We start from the raw sequence: 16,183 nt of genomic DNA on the forward strand, positions 1-16,183 counted from the left end.
GAAGTTGTGTATCTCTTCAGTACAGCAATAACCTATTTAATGGAATAACAAACAGCCTTGTCTGGCAGTAGGAAGAGTTGTGGAAAGTTGTATATCACTTCACTACAGCAATAACCTATTTAATGGAATAACAAATAGCCTCTGGCTGGCACTAGGAAGAGATCTTTAAGCACAGCCCTCTACTACTTGAACTGAAGGAAAATGTCTTTTAACTGTTTATAAAGTAAGATAAAAGAATGCAGTAGATCATTCCTGTTTCTATTCATGAGAGCAATGTGACAAATACTGACTAGTTCCTTATGTTATTAAAAACAATACTCAATGTTTTTACTTGGATAATTTTTAATACAGAGGTTCAATACCATGAGAATCCAGGGCCACATTCCTGGATCTACAATGTAATGGAAGAAATAGTCAATTTAAGACATATGATACCTTCCAGACTTTAACGTATTTCCAGGCAAATAACTTTCCTAAAGTGAAGTTAAATATCTGTCTTATTTAATGAAGGATGCTAAGAAGACACCTTTGTTTTCTCATAAAAACATATTTTAAGAAAACTGAAAATTAAAAATAAATTATATACTTAAAACTGATTATACTGTAGAATTTAAATTGAAGAGCCCCTATCTTTTTAATCAGTGTATCAAACTGCTCAATGAAGTCCTTTATATGTATTCACCAAAGGAGAACTTTATTAGTGACCCTCCCAAAAAAGTATATAAACTTTCAAATATATATGTATGGTTAGTGAGATAAAGGGAGAGTTAAAGGTGCTTGACCTTAATTTTACAGATCTACACTTTTTAATGCTCTTTATAACTTTAACATCATATGTCCAAGTATGTTTATCTAGAAAAGGGCATGATTTCCCTAAAGTTTTTTTTTTTCTCCTGGGAAGAACTGATGAATAGTTATTATCTTAACTCCATCTTAACTACGTTTTTTCCTGGTAATGTGTTAATATTTAGGAAGCATCTTAGAGCCTATGTACTTATTGACTCCTTCCCTCTTGGGTCTCTGAACCCTTAGCAGATAGTGCTGGATTTATATATCCTGTCAGATCAAGTTGGATTCCTAGATCAAGGGAAAGGATTGCTGGATTCCTCAGCAAGTAGCATTAGAGATCTGGATCAACGTCAGGTGGGATGGATCTCTAAATACTCCACAAGTATATTGGTTATATAGCTCTCCACCAAATCCCTGAATTCCTGGCAGGGTCACCCAATTGCTGGGTCATAGAATCATGGAAAACTAGAACTGGAAGGAACCTCAAGAGGTCATTGAGTCCAGTCCCCTGCCCTCAGGGCAGGACCAAGCACCGTCTCTAGACCATCCCTGATAGATATGGGTCCTTGGCAGGTGAGGCTGGAAATCCAGAGCCATGTGCCAAGAATCCCGGTTTCATAGCGAGCGGCGCTGGTCCTCTCCTGGCAGGCAGGGGATACCAGATCTCACCAGCTAGGGGCGCTGGATCCCTGTCTCAGGGGGGCGCCCTGATTCCGGCAGGTGGTGCCGCAGTCCTCAGTGCAGGCAGGGGGCGCTGGCTCCAGGCTCCGACGGCGCTTCCCGGCTGGGGTTAAGGTGAAGTTTGAAAAGTGCCGGTTGCTTGTCGCTCCGCCGGGCGAGGAGGCTCGAGGGCCGTGCCTGGAGCAGCTCTCGAGGGAGAGGAGCCATGGCGGCTGGGCAGCCTCGGCAGGTGAGCGGGAGTCCTGAGGGCGGGAGACGGGGCTGGTCTGGAGCCGAGCGTCGGGATGAGCCCTTCCTTCTGGGACTGGGGCGGGGGGCGAGAATTTGGGGGGCCGGGGGAGAATCGCGCGGGGAGAGAATCTGAGGGGGTTTGGAAGACTGGGGGGGGGAGCCTTAGGGAATTTGGGAGGCGAGAGAATCCCGCCGCCGGGGGCGGGGAGAGAGCAGGAGAGACTCCTCAGAGCCGGGGTCCCGGGCGCAGGAGGCAGGGCTGGTCCAGAGCCGAGCGGAGCGTCCCCTCTGGGACTTGCGGAGGAGGAGAGCCCCGCGGGTGGAGATCCTGAGGGAATTTGGGGATGCTGGAGGGAGGGGAACGGGAACAAGGAGACTGTTCACATTAGGAGAGTGACAATCGGTTAAGAAGGGGAGAAAAACTGGCCTCTGGAAAAAATCAACTAGTGTCTTCCCCGTTGCGAGTTCTGAATTCTCCCTTCTTGGAGGGCTTTCCGGCCTTTCTGCTCTCCCTCCCCCCAACTTATCTTGCCTTCCACCCCTTCGTCCACTCAGGGCCTGGAGCCTTCTCCTGACTTGCTTGGGAAAACGGGACTCCTTAAAAGCCTCCAGTTCCCTTACCCTGAGGCATTTTTCCCCTTCCTCCTCATGCTGAGCTGGTTTCTCTACCCAATATGAAGTGCAGTAGAATCATAGAACAGAAAGGGACATCAAGAGTTCATCCAGTTCAGTCCTCTGCATTCACAGCAGGACCAAGCATCATCCTAGATCATCTCTGACAGATGTTTGTCTAACCTGCTCTTAAAAATGCCTAATGATGGAGATTCCACAACTTCCCTAGGCAATTTATTCCAGTGCTTAACCACTCTGACAGCTAGGAATTTTTTCCTAATGTCTGACCTAAGCCTCACATGCTGCAATTTAAGCCCATTGATTCTTGTCCTATCATCAGAGGTTAAGGAGAATAATTTTACTCCCTCCTCCTTGTAATATCCTTTTTGGTACTTGAAAGCTGCTATCATGTTCTCTCTCTGACTTCTCTTTTCCAAATTAAACAACCCCAATTCTTTCTGTTTTTCCTCACAGATCATGTTTTCTAGACTTTTATAATAATTTTTGTTACTCTTCTCTGAACCGTCTCCAATTTTTCCACATCTTTCCTGAAATGTGATGCCCACAACTGGACACAATGATCCAGGGGAGGCCTAATCAATGTGGAGTAAAGCAGAAGAATTATTTATTGTGTTTTGCTTACAACACTCCTGTTTAATGCATCCCAGAATGTTTACTTTTTTGTGACAGTGTCACACTGTTGACTCATATTTAGCTTGAGGTCCATTATGACCCTTAGATTTCTTTCTGCAGTACTCCTTTCTAGACAATCACTTCCCTTTTGTAGGGAAATTAATTGTTCCTCCTCTTAAGTGGAGTACTTTGCATTTGTCTCTATTGAACTTCAACTTACTTACCTCAGACCATTCCTCCTGTTTGTCCAGATCACTATGAATTAGAACTCTATCCTCAAAGGCACTTGCAACCCTTGCAGCTTGATATCATCCACAGACTTTATAAGTGTATTCTTTTATTCCATTATCTAAATTGTTGATGAACATATTGAACAGAACTATTCCCAAAACTGATGCCTACAGAACCCCACTTGTTATGCCCTTTCAGCATGACTATGAACCGTTGATAATTATTCTGTGAGAATGGTTATCCAACCAGTTATGCACCCACTTTATCATAGCCCAGTCTGTTGTATTTCCCTAGTTTATTGATAAGAATGTCATGTGAGACTGCATCCGTGCTTTACTAAAATCTAGGTATACCTCATTTGCTGCTGCTTCCCCCTTATTCACAAGGCTCCTTATTCTAACAAGAAAGCTATCAGGTTGTCCGTCCTCATTCTGATCTATTGCATACAGATCTCTTTCTGATCATCCAAGTAAAGGTGGGGACATATTCCTCTCACCAGAGTAGATCCTGTCACAGATAGGGCTGAATCTGAATAATGGGATTATCGTATACTGGTGATGATTATTGGGCTAGTATCTAAAAGCCCCAGTTGGGGATTGAGGTTTCTTTGTGCTAGACACCATGCATATACACAGTGGTAAAAATTTCCTGAAAAAGAACCCCATAAATATGGGTGACTGCAGGGCGAAAGGCAAGAGTCTGATAAGTCTGAATGTTAAGGACATGGTTTAGTTATTTAGACTGGTAAAAGAGTTTATTATAACCAGGAGAAATGGGTTGAGATGGAGAAAGGGAAAATGGAAGGTGAATAATGGGAAGTATTTTCTGACAGTGGAATGCATTAGTTTGTGGAATACTCTCCTGTGATAGGTTGGATCACAGAAGTCCCCTTGGGATTGTCCTCCCTGTGTGCTGAGCAAGCTATTGATGTTCACTGTGCTGCTGGGCCAGAAGTTCTAGTCTTCTCCAGGCAAAGCACAGTTGGGATTACTGCCCATGAGCAGAGCAACACAGACACTGAACCAGCTCCGCTCTGGGAGGGCTCAGTTATTAGGGCTCAGCACCCAGGAATGTACACTCCAAAGAAGACCAAAACCCCAAATAAATCCATCTTACACCATGTACAAGTTTTAAATTGATTTACTTTGGGTTTGATAATAAACAAATGTGTTTTATTAAATATAAAAAGTAGGATTTAAGTGGTTGCAAGTAAAAACAGACAGATCAAAGTAAGTCTCAGAGGAGTAGGCATGTTAGTTTGTAACTTTAAAAATGAGTTGTCCTGTGGCACCTTCGAGACTAACAAAAAATATATCTAGTATCGTAAGCTTTGTGGACAAAACCCAGCTTCTTCAGATGAGCTTGAGTGGAGCATCTGAAGTGGGTTTTGCCTACAAAAGCTCATGATACTATATATATATTTGCTAGTCTCTAAGATGCTACAGAACTAAATTAAATGGAACAAAGTGTCAGAAGTGAAATCCCTACAGGCTGCATGGAAACTTTAAAAAAAATACCTTAAATAACATAACACCCCATACACAAGGGTTCTCTGCATGCAGGTCACTTTCCCCACTTGGGTGCTGAGAGACATCAGAAGTTGCTGCTCTCATGCCCTCTCCCTATGCAACCCAGCCAGAAAAGGTGACCTGGATGCAGGGAGTCTTAATGTAGCTCCTTGCTCTCCCCTCACAGCCTCCTAGGGGTGAGTGTGGCAGAAAAGCATGGAGTGTGTATATGTGTGTAAGAGTGAACAGCAATGCCAGCTGCTTTGTGCATCCAGGTTAATTTCCCCACATGGGCACAGGACAGGATTGCAGGGGTTAGCAGTGAAGGAGTGTAGGGATGAGGGGAAAGAGGCCTATCTCTGTGTGTTACCAAACTCCTGTCTCCTCTCCTCCCCACTGGACCAACCCAGGTGTGAGCAACACCATTTCTGAAAAAATCAGTTGTCAGCAGATAGATGATGGTGGGTGGGAGAGCCAAGCCGGGCCAGGAGGGAGAGGAGCATGACCTTGAGTCAGGGCAGGATGGGGTATGGGCAGGACACTCACCTGGCCTTGCTCTCTCTCTCTCGGCATAGGCTGTGAGGGCTTGCTCTGGCCAGCAGCCAAAGTCTCTGCCTGTGGTGTGGGTGAGTGCAAAGAGTGGTATGGAGCAATCTAATCCCCTTGCAGGTTTTGTCCAGGGATTGTGCCTCCTCAACACACTGAAGTCAGTGGAGCAACATTTTATAATCCTGTGTAGGGTCCCATAAATCCTAAGGACAGGCCTGCTAAATATATTTAGAAAATAGACAAGGCAGGTAGTGACAGAGAGTGGAGTGGAGGAAATTTGCCCTGACACTGCCCACACTGTATCCGTTCTATGGATAAATGGAGGATGTCAGTGAATAAATGAAGGATGTCAGTTTCCAGGGCACACAGTGCAGTATCTTTTGCCAGCACTAAACTCACATCAACCAGCAATCCTGATATTGTCAGTATAAATATGTTAGTAGGACCTGAGAGGTGTGTTGCATATAACTATCAATATAGTTTGGGAAGAGAAGAAATAGCATATTTTTTTCTAAATATTTGTTTAAAATGTAATTTAGTAACAAACTTCTTTTAGTAACTTACTGTATACCGAACAAAATACTTTCTTATTTTCTGACCTAGAGTTGGTACCGTTTGGCTGAGTGACTCAAGAGCTCCATGATTCAAGTTCCTTTTGATGAAATGCTTTTTTTCCCCCAGGGATTTGGCTAGATTCCTGGCCTTAATGATTGGGCAAAAGCTTCCTGGAATCAGGACATTAAACCTGAGCCACTTTGTTTCATTATCAGTCCTAAAGTCTCTTTTCTTGGCTGTCGGGTCTGTAATGAACCTGTAAAAATAGAATTTGTTCTCTCCCTCATTTTGCTATTAAACTGAAATTTAACTAACACTTTATTAGTAAAGAAAGATGGAAAATGTGCTTTTAACACTAGCTGTGTGGAGTGCCACACAATAACATTATAATGACTCAACAGTTGTGTGTTTTTGAGCTGTTGGCATGTACCTTGGGTGCTTGGTGAAGTCAACCATCCATAATATGGATCAGTGACCTGGTAATGCAAATACTGATGTGGTTTGTTACTATATTTATGGTCTGATATTAAGGAATATGACAGGAAGACCGGCCTCTTAGTTTCTGTTCCTAGCTCTAATAGTGACTCTGTGAGATTGGGGAATTCACTGAGTGTGACACACTTTATTTTGCTGCTCTTCATTCATTTTGTGTAAAAGTGAGGGTCATGGTAAGTTATTAATTAATCTCTCTCTCTTCTTTAATTGCTATGGAGCCCTTTAAAATCCCTTCTCCTTTCTTGAAGTTGCTTATTATGTCATCAGCCTGGGGTGGAGCCAGCAGCAGCTCTGTGGATAGGGCTCTGTCTGCTCTTACCTGGATGGGAAGCCTGTTCAGAGGGGAATGTGTGGGAAGTATTTGCTGTCTGAGGATATATTTGTTCTGGGGACTGTAAACATAGTCTGTCAGCCCAGACTATAAAATTGACTAAAAATTGATTAAAAAAGCAAAGCTAAGAGCAGACTTTAATGTTGCCAGGTCAATTTCAATGTGAATAAAATTTTAAAGAAACCATACTGCTTGCAAAACACAGTTGGATTAGGGGTTGGAACTACAAACTTCTCTGCCTTTTCAGGTATGGCATGTACAGGTGACTTTTTGACTCATTAATATAGGAACAGATGTATGAATTAATTTGTCTTCCTCGGTGATAAACTCTTGGTCATTCATTCACTGAAAGTTAGGTATGGCTGTGACACCTTTACAAAGTTTCAGCTGGCATGCAGCTTTGGACAACTGGCAGCTGAAGCCATATTAAAATAAAGATTTGCACCTGCTATATAATGCCAACGGAACTCAGAGTCATGATCATGATGAGGACAAATTGCGGGTTCTCTTTGGTACTCATTCAAGGCACACAAATATACATTAAATAATAAGACAAACGTTGTGAGGACTCATCTCATTTGTGTATTCGTGCCAAGTTGGCATATATTAAGATGAAAGATAGGCACCAAACTGCAAAGTTAAAATTTAGATCCAATCTTCCTCAAAATTTGCTGGTGGTTGGAGTCAAGGTTTTGCTCTGAGACCACTGTAATTTAGATGAAGTGGCAGAATGCTATTGATGTGTTGCATACCCACACTTTTGTTATCACTTAGTTGCTCCAACTCTGTTTGCTTTGGTACTGGCTTTAGGGCGCCTGTTGCCTGCAAATAAACAAAGAAGCAAACCTCATGGATCCAGAATTCCAGCAGAAACTAGAGGATGAGAAGGAACTAATTCGTCGAGCTATCCAGAAGGAACTAAAGATCAAAGAGGGGGCAGAAAACCTACGCAAGGTGACAACAGATAAAAAGAACCTGGTGCATATAGAGCATGTGCTGAAATCTTCCAACAGGAAACTGGAGCAGCTGCACTGGGATCTCCAGGAGCTTACTGCCCAGTTTGTAGTAACAGAGAAAGGTGAGAGCAAAAGAGGTAGGTCTTGGGATAAAATTGTTGGGCATAATAACATCAACAGTGAGCCTTATTATAAACTCATGCTTTAATTTCTGTTGGGGACTAGTATGATGGGATTGTGGGAGGGAAAAATATTAGCCATCTAATATTTTGAAGGAATCTCAACTGGTTTCTGCTCATGTCTAAGTGAGAAGAAGTACAGTGTAGAGGTATTGAAATTTGGGAAGTTGTGATTGACAAGAATCAAGATGAAAGGAGGTGGTAACATAAATCAGAAAAGGCTGATTGAGTGTGTTGGACATAGGATGACCTCCTGAACTTCATCTAGGTAGACTTACAGAGCTTGGGAGAGACAATAGTAGGTGGAATTATACAACACTAGGAGAATTTATCCTTCAGTTGAGGCTGTATTTTGTATTAGTCTTGGAAAATGAAAGCTTCATTTATACTCTGCTTCTCATCCCATATGTTACTTGTGAGGGAATGATGGTAAGGAGGCTAATGGAATTCACTATATTGTGGCACAGATGGTTCCATGAACCTTGACCGTTGTCTCTGGGAAAGGAACCCAAACCCGGTGGCAAGGAGGATAGAGGCTCTGAGAAAGCAGCTGCACATTGAGATGAAGGTGAAACAGGGAGCTGAGAACATGATTCAGATGTATTCAAATGCAACATCAAAGGTAAGCATGCTGAGCAGAAATAAGCAGTGAGCATGGCGACCTTGGAGCCTGATTTCTGTTATAGATTTTGTGTTTTTACACTTTTGTTTCGGATCTAGGTATGAAGGGGAAATAACTTAAGGCACAGTTGTTCTAGGTTGCATGGCTGAGCCCATCTGTGTGTTCGTGAGCTGATGCACAGCCCTGAAACAGCATGGTGTACCATTCCATGTGGAAACAGCGTTATGAATGCTGTTAGTGTTAGACTCATGGTTACAGGATGTCACCGAGGCAATAATTTAGTACAATTCAAATCAGTCTGCCTACTGTGGAGCTTCTTGCACTTTCTTCTGAAGCATCTGGTGCTGATCACTGTTTAAAAACAGGATTTTGAACTAGATAGACCAGGGATCTAATCCAGTATGGTAATTTCTATATTCTCAGACTTTAGATACTTCTGTTCTCTGATATTAGTAATTGGTATTAGACATTAGATAGGCTACCTGCATCTAACACTGGTGATGGTGCCAGTAGATTGGAAACAGATGGAAATAATAGTAGTGGATCTTGTGAGTTGCAGACATGAAATGTTGCCTCTAGAAAATCAATCCAGGCATTGGGAGATGCAGTACAGGGAGATGAGCCAAAACATTTGATCAAAGGTTAGAAAATAAAATACTTTGGCATATGACCCTTAATGTGCACCACTACCTCCATCATCAAGTTTCTGTAGGTGCAATGATGTTTAAAATGGAATAAAGTAAATGGCAACTCTGTGTATGAGTTATTTAAGAAAGCTTTTTGAGAAATTACTGCTTTCTTATTCACCATGCCTGTTGTGTTTGGCATATGCATATTGAATATTCTGGAGAAGAATAAAAATACAGTTTTTAAAGAAGCTTAATTTAACTGAGCAAGATAAAGATCTTGGACCTCTTGATTTGTACAGGTGGAGGTTTGGAGTAACTACCAGCACAACTGACTATAATGCACAATATTAAATCATTGCAACCTCATCAGAGCAAACTCTTAGTTGAATGTACCCACAGGGCAGGACATTGTTACTTAGCAAACTCATCATATCTTTTATAGGTGTTACAGCATCTCACAGATCCCTCATCTGTATCTACAGTGTTTGGAAATGGTCAGTCCTGTTGCTTATGCATCTCCTTTGCACAACTGGGCATTATATCATGTTTTAGGACTTTTCAGGACTCCTTTTAAGGCCGTGCATGTTTTGGTGTCCCATCATTAAAATCCACTTCTCTCCTGTATGTATTTCTCTAGTCATCTGTTCTGTCTTACCAGGACCGGAAGCTGCTGGCAACAGCTCAGCAAATGCTCCAGGACAGTAAGACGAAGATTGAGCTGATTCGCATGCAGATTGTGAAAGTATCTCAGTTGGCAGGTGGAATAGAGTATGCAATGGATCCAGCAGGTAAGATGTTTTGGATATCCTGAAATCACGCGCAGAAGATGATGCTGAAGTGTTAAGCCCCAATGCCTGAGATGCTAAGTCACTTGCTTGTCTGATTGCTATATTTATCTACAACTTGACCAGTGAAGGTGGGAGCCACCATCAGTCTCCAGGAGCTACGCATTGAAGAACTGCGGCATCACCTATGCATTGAAGCTGCTGTAGCTGAGGGAGCAAAAAATGTGGTGAAGATCCTAGGAGGCAGGCGGGTGCAGGATCGCAAAGTGTTGGCTGAAGTAAGTGCCATTGCAGTATTGCTACTAGAAGCATTGATGGTGACTTTCTCTATGCTGGATAGTAGTAACCTTTTTTTCTGAGGAAAAACAGTATTACAGCTGTTGTGAATTAATGCCCCAGCCTTGTTCTGGGCAATGACATAATGGGTTTTTACTACCATGTTCCATGACACTGATCAGTGATGCCATAATACTGCAGTCCGGCTACGTCTACACTGGCCCCTTTTCCGGAAGGGGCATGTAAATTTCACCAGTCGTCGTAGGGAAATCCGCGGGGGATTTAAATATCCCCCGCGGCATTTAAATAAAAATGTCCGCCGCTTTTTTCCGGCTTTTAAAAAAGCCGGAAAAGAGCGTCTACACTGGCCCCGATCCTCCGGAAAAAGTGCCCTTTTCCGGAGGGTCTTATTCCTTCAAAGTAGGAATAAGACCCTACGGAAAAGGGCACTTTTTCCGGAGGATCGGGGCCAGTGTAGACGCTCTTTTCCGGCTTTTTTAAAAGCCGGAAAAAAGCGGCGGACATTTTTATTTAAATGCCGCGGGGGATATTTAAATCCCCCGCGGATTTCCCTACGACGACTGGTGAAATTTACATGCCCCTTCCGGAAAAGGGGCCAGTGTAGACGTAGCCCTCATGTTTATAATAATGTTGCAGCAGTTGCTACTCCCAGCAACTGTAATAGTAGAAGTTGATAATTCCCTTGTATAACTGCTGTTTGAGAGACTCTGTAGTTGTCATTGCCTATAGTATGCAATTACTATTTTTTAAAAAGCCACACATAAATCTCCCCCATCATATGCTGCTTTTGTGAGACATTACATTTCCAGAACTTGCCAACTGATTTACATAATAAAGCTAGGGAGAAAATGAACTTATGGAAAATGAAACAACAACCTCATCAGAACAGGAAAATTTGAATCGGAAATTTGCTATGTAACTTTGGGCAAGTCAGATATCCTTTTTGTGCGTCTGTTTACTCATCTGTACAATGAGGATAATACTTATTCTACAGAGCTCTTGTGAGACATAGTTAATGTTTGTAAAGAGCTTTGAAAGTCTCAGATAAAAGGCTTTGTATAAGTGTGAAGTGTTAGTTATACTAATTATCCAACTTGGGTGTTCATTATGCCAGTCATTTTTAATTAGAAATCTTTTGGTGGCTTATTGTAGTATAGTGGTATGTAAGAAACCTGTATGGGATTTTTGGTTTTAGTTTATTCTTTGAGTTGGAAATATTGTGGTGGGATCTTGTTCAGGACAGAATCCCCCTGACTACCAGCAGCAGTGACTTGTGATGAACGAGTGGTGCTGACCAGTCTCTTGTCCTTAGTGAGCAGGATGGCGCTTGGCCTTTTAGGATGGCCAATTGTGTTGCTTGTGATGTGTAGCACCAAGACCATGGCAGTGGCTATTTATTCAAAATTGATACTCGTTTTTTTCCTCTGCTCCTTGTTACTAGGCTCAGAGTCGCTTGCAAGAATCATCTCAGAAGATTGATTTGCTGCGCTTGGCCCTGGAGCAGCAGCTTAACGAGCTTTCTCCTGATCACCCAAAGTGGGCACTCATCAAGCAGGAGCTAGTGAATGCTTCCTCTCAGGGAGCTCAGCATGTTGCCATTCAGCCCTTTACTTCATTGATCAAACCCACAGCTCTCACAGGTACCTTAGGCTGCAGACAGTGGGCAATATTTCTTCCCTATATATTCATGTAATGAATGTGGTGATTTTTGTGATGTGGACACTTGGTTCACTAAAAATGGTCAAAGTCCTTAATTTGTTTCATGTAGGCCACCAAAAAGTTATCAGATTGTAATGACTTTAATCACTGATTAACTGCTCTGAATTCATAGTGTAAAATACCTAGGCAACATAAATCTAAAGTTTCTGACTTCCTATATGGACTGACTAGAATAATTTCACGTTTCTTGAGAATAATTCTCTTTGGTGAAATTCCTCAGGCTCATTAGAAGTAAGACTGTTGGGGTGTCAGGATCTGTTGGAAAAGGTTCCAGGACGTTCCCGAGTGATTGGTTCATCTCCCAACCATGAAAGCCCAAGTGACATGAAGTCCCTGACTCGAGCCCGAGCCGGGATGAGTATTCATAGCCGCAGTACTGCAACAAAGCACTTGAGGAATGAGGAACTGTGTAGTGAGTATGATATTTATTGTTGGATCAGTGATGCTGTTGTCTTTTGTGCCTCCCACCTTTCAGTCTGGTGTGGGTGCAGTGAAAGTAAACCTGGAAGCTTAGCTCCTGGAATAGGGGGAAGAGGCTGAATCATTTGCTCTTCCACCCCCTTTAGTGATCTCCTGTGCTAGAAATCTAATTAGAATGTGAGGTCACTTCCAGCAAGAAGTATATTCAGACTTTTAATCACATACAGGATTGTAACCTCCACTTTCTCCCTTGTTCAGATGAGGTGCTTGCTGTACTCAAAGTGGACAATAAAGTGGTTGGTCAGACAAACTGGGGCCCAGTTAATAACCAGGCTTGGAACCAAAGCTTTGTCATTGAGCTGGATCGGGTAAGATGTTATCTCTGTGGAATGACAGGAGTTCCAGATCCTCATATTTCCTATGTTGTATCCTTTGCTTGTCTTTAACTTTATTTGAATTTATTTCTGTGAATTTGGCGATTTACTTGCTATTCAGTTTTTTAACCATTTCTCTACTAGCACTGATAATGTGGCTACCCTATCCTTAAATCTACTAGGCTACCTTTGGTAGCACTTCAGTCTGGGCAGCATTCGAAGCTCCTCTTCTGTCTCCATTTGGGTGGCTATGCTCCATCTTTTTACCAGCAATACAGCTTACTGATATTTGGGATGGGGATCAATCTTATATAGGATCAAAGAGAAGAAATTACGTGAAAAAGAGCAATCTTTAAAGAAAGTTCTAGCTGCTGAAGAACTGAAAAGACCACAGTGGTGAGAAGCAATAGGAATGAGGAACTGGCATCTTTTCCCTGGAGCATGTCTCTTATACACTGCATGGTTTAGCTATGTGGAATTTCTACAATACAGGAAAAGGAACTAACATCAGAGTTAAAATGGAGTCCAGAACGTGCCGTGTGTGTGTGCATACGCATACATGCATCAAGCCATTGGCCTGCCCCATGACCAATCTCTCTCTGCCTCTCTTCTTTCAGTCCCGGGAACTGGAGATTGCAGTCTATTGGCGTGACTGGAGAGAGCTGTGTGCAGTGAAGTTCTTGCGCTTAGATGACTTTCTTGATAATGAACGTCATGGGATGTGCCTCTCTCTTGAACCCCAGGGGACGCTTTTTGCTGAGGTAAAGGGTCCAGATTTTACAGGTATATACTGACATAATAGGTAATTCTGTTGGATTTTGACTTTCCTTGAGTTGAGAAACTTACAGACAAATGGGTAAACTGAGACATGATTAGATGATGTGATTTACCCAAGATCACATTAAATCAGTGGGAAAGCTGAGTAGATCCCAGGAGTCTTGACTTACATTTCTCTATTCTAACCTTTAGACACACTCACACCCTCACTCAATGCATAGTCTTAATATCTCAAAAGTAATCTGCTTGATCTTCGGTGGGGAGATGAGGAGGGATGGCGATCATGTGTAATTCAAATAGTTTCCATCCCCCTGTTTAGTGTGTGGTATGTATCCTGGAGAGAGCTGCTGATCTCAGAATGAAAGCAGAGAAGAGGGAGGATATGTTCTATACACATTTATTTAAGCTTAACTTACACTTTTTCATATACTTGATTTTATCTTTTTATTGTTAGGGAATGGTGAATGATGCATTTGTTTTTTTACTAGATGATCAATTTTTTTATCTGTGATTTGTGTCAAGGTCTATGGAGATGGAAATTCAAATTAAATAAAAAATGCACAAAACAGCATTTTAAAATTATTAGTTAAATATAACTCCCTTTAAATATACTAGATACGTTTAAACAAAAGTAATGAAAAAGTGAATCTAAACATGTTTTGCATTTAAGACTAATTGATGTATTAAACAAAGAAAGTATTATCTGTAATTAGTGAATTGAACTGATTATTTCTTGTCACTATATCCTTTGGGATTTGAGAAGGAATAAATTTCATCCTCCACCTAATTTTGATTCATAGATTGAAAGAGGAAAACAAATTTTCCTGCCTTTTCAACTCCCATTAACTTAGAACATGCTAGTCATTAAACTGAATTAATTGAATAAACTAAACAAATATATACGCTTTCTGCATCTGCTGAAAAAGCTGATTTACCTTAACAAACCCCAGTGCTAGGTATTTAGCCAATGACTGTCACTAGTTTAGTGTATATGACTTTCTTGGCAGCAAACATTCACTACATAATAAATATTATATATTTATATTTAATTTAAATTATTTTAAACATTTATGGTAATCTAAAACTTAACATAGATTTATGTAATTTAAAATGTAGTATTTTAAAATATTTTAAAAAAATAAACTTTTATTCAATTGAATATAAATGGATATACAATAAAAATATGATTTAAAAAAAATCATTGGTTATTACTTACTGTAAGGAATCACCTTTGTGGCTGATACATTCTACACACAAATGTTTAAGGCCAAAACACCAACTGAAAAAGGATAACTGTTTATAGTGAGGATATCCCTGGGGCTCCCACTGTAATTACTTGGGGTATGTCTACACAGCAAAGGTATTTCGAAATAAATTCTAAATAGCAGAGCGCTTATTTCAAATTTGGTAAATCTCATTCTACGAGGAATAGTACCAAATTCAAAATAGCTATTTCGAAATAAGTGCTGTGTAGACACTTATTTCGAAATAGGGGGCCTCCAGCCTTCCCAGGGTGCCTAGGTGGCAACTTCGGCCTCAACCAAGAACACTTGTTTCCCTTCCCCAGAGCCCTTAAAAGGGTAGATTCTGGCCACAGTGCCTGTGCCAGCTCCTAGCCTGCCAGCCCAGAGCCAGCAGTCACTGCCCCTGACCCAGTGGCCCCAAAATATGAGCCAGCAAGCCACTGGCAGCTAGCCCTTCACTGCTCCCCAGGAGCAGTCTGCCAGCTCCCAGGAGCCTGCCAAGGCCCGGAGAAGGTGGGCACCTTCCTGGTCCAGGGTGGAGATCATGGACCTTATTCAGGTTTGAGGGGGATGCCCCCAACGTCCATGATCTCCGCACTAGATGGAGGAACGCAGCCGTCTATGGCAGGATAGCTGCCAGCCTGGCCACCAAAGGCCACATGCGAATCCAGGAGCAGGTTCGCATGAAAATCAAGTTGGTCCAGCGAGACCCCCAACCCTGAGCTTCCCGTCCCCCTGCTTTCCCCTTCCAGATCCCTCCTCCCAGGTTTCCCCCTCCCCCTTCCACCCTCTCTTCTCCCCTCTTCGGCCTCCTTTCCCCAGTCTCACCAGAGTTTCATTCCCTCCCCCCCAGTTTTGTTAAATAAAGAGCGTTTGTGTTCATGAAAATAAGTGTATTTTATTTGACATCAGGAAGGGGGGCTAGGGAGGGGTAAGTGGAAGGACATGAGGGAGGAATGAGGCACAATCCCCCAGTGGGGAAGACCAGGGAGGGTCTTAGTGCTCCTCAGGGTGGAAGCTCTCCCGCAGCGCCTCCTGGATACTGACAGCCCTCCAATGGACCTCCTGGATGGCAACCTGCAGAAAGTGCAGCCAGGCTTGCAGCAATGCATCCAAGAGAAACACAAGAGTGCCCAGGGGCAGCTCTGGCTCCATGTTGCAGAGTGCTGTGATGTCCCGAGTGAGGGCAACCAGAGCACACAGATACAAAATGCTTTGCTGTCCCTCATTGAGGTAGACAAGCAAGCAGGAAAACCTGAGAACTGGCTGTCCAGGGGGGTCCCTTTAAGCACAGGCCTCAGCCTCAGGCAGTAGCCCACACAGTAAGTCCTGACCTGGTGCCCTGTTGGAACTGGTTCCGGCCAGCCTTAAATGCGATTCAGAGTCCACTCAGTGTGGATGCGCTATTTCAAAATAGCAAAATGCTATTTCGAAATGCATTTTGTGTGTAGACGCGTTATTTTGAAATAACTATTTCGAAATAAGATATTTCAAAATAACACTGTAGCGTAGACATACCTATGGGCACTACATAAAAGCCACATTCTTTGACTTGTTTTTGATAGT

The 16,183-nt window shown here is 42.4% G+C and overlaps 1 protein-coding gene across 4 annotated transcripts in view; it reads left to right on the forward strand.

Annotated features, from left to right (window-relative positions):
* The first annotated feature begins 1,535 nt into the window (after positions 1–1,535).
* The window catches only part of PKN3 (protein kinase N3), a 47,559-nt gene continuing 32,911 nt past the window's right edge, over positions 1,536–16,183 (forward strand). For 3 of the 4 annotated variants that reach the window (XR_012897256.1, XM_075906033.1, XM_075906035.1), the window contains exons 1-9: positions 1,536–1,699; positions 7,426–7,708; positions 8,218–8,372; positions 9,660–9,789; positions 9,913–10,064; positions 11,525–11,723; positions 12,023–12,214; positions 12,481–12,590; positions 13,214–13,357. Coding sequence is in view for 3 of the 4 variants with exons in the window: in XM_075906033.1 (XP_075762148.1) it covers positions 1,676–1,699; positions 7,426–7,708; positions 8,218–8,372; positions 9,660–9,789; positions 9,913–10,064; positions 11,525–11,723; positions 12,023–12,214; positions 12,481–12,590; positions 13,214–13,357 (1,389 nt within the window). In the remaining variant the exon portion in view is untranslated. The remainder of the gene's footprint in view (positions 1,700–7,425; positions 7,709–8,217; positions 8,373–9,659; positions 9,790–9,912; positions 10,065–11,524; positions 11,724–12,022; positions 12,215–12,480; positions 12,591–13,213; positions 13,358–16,183) is intronic. The other variant, XM_075906034.1, reaches the window with a different exon arrangement.

Source organism: Pelodiscus sinensis, chromosome 22 (genome assembly GCF_049634645.1).
Source record: "Pelodiscus sinensis isolate JC-2024 chromosome 22, ASM4963464v1, whole genome shotgun sequence".
NCBI lineage: Eukaryota > Metazoa > Chordata > Testudines > Trionychidae > Pelodiscus > Pelodiscus sinensis.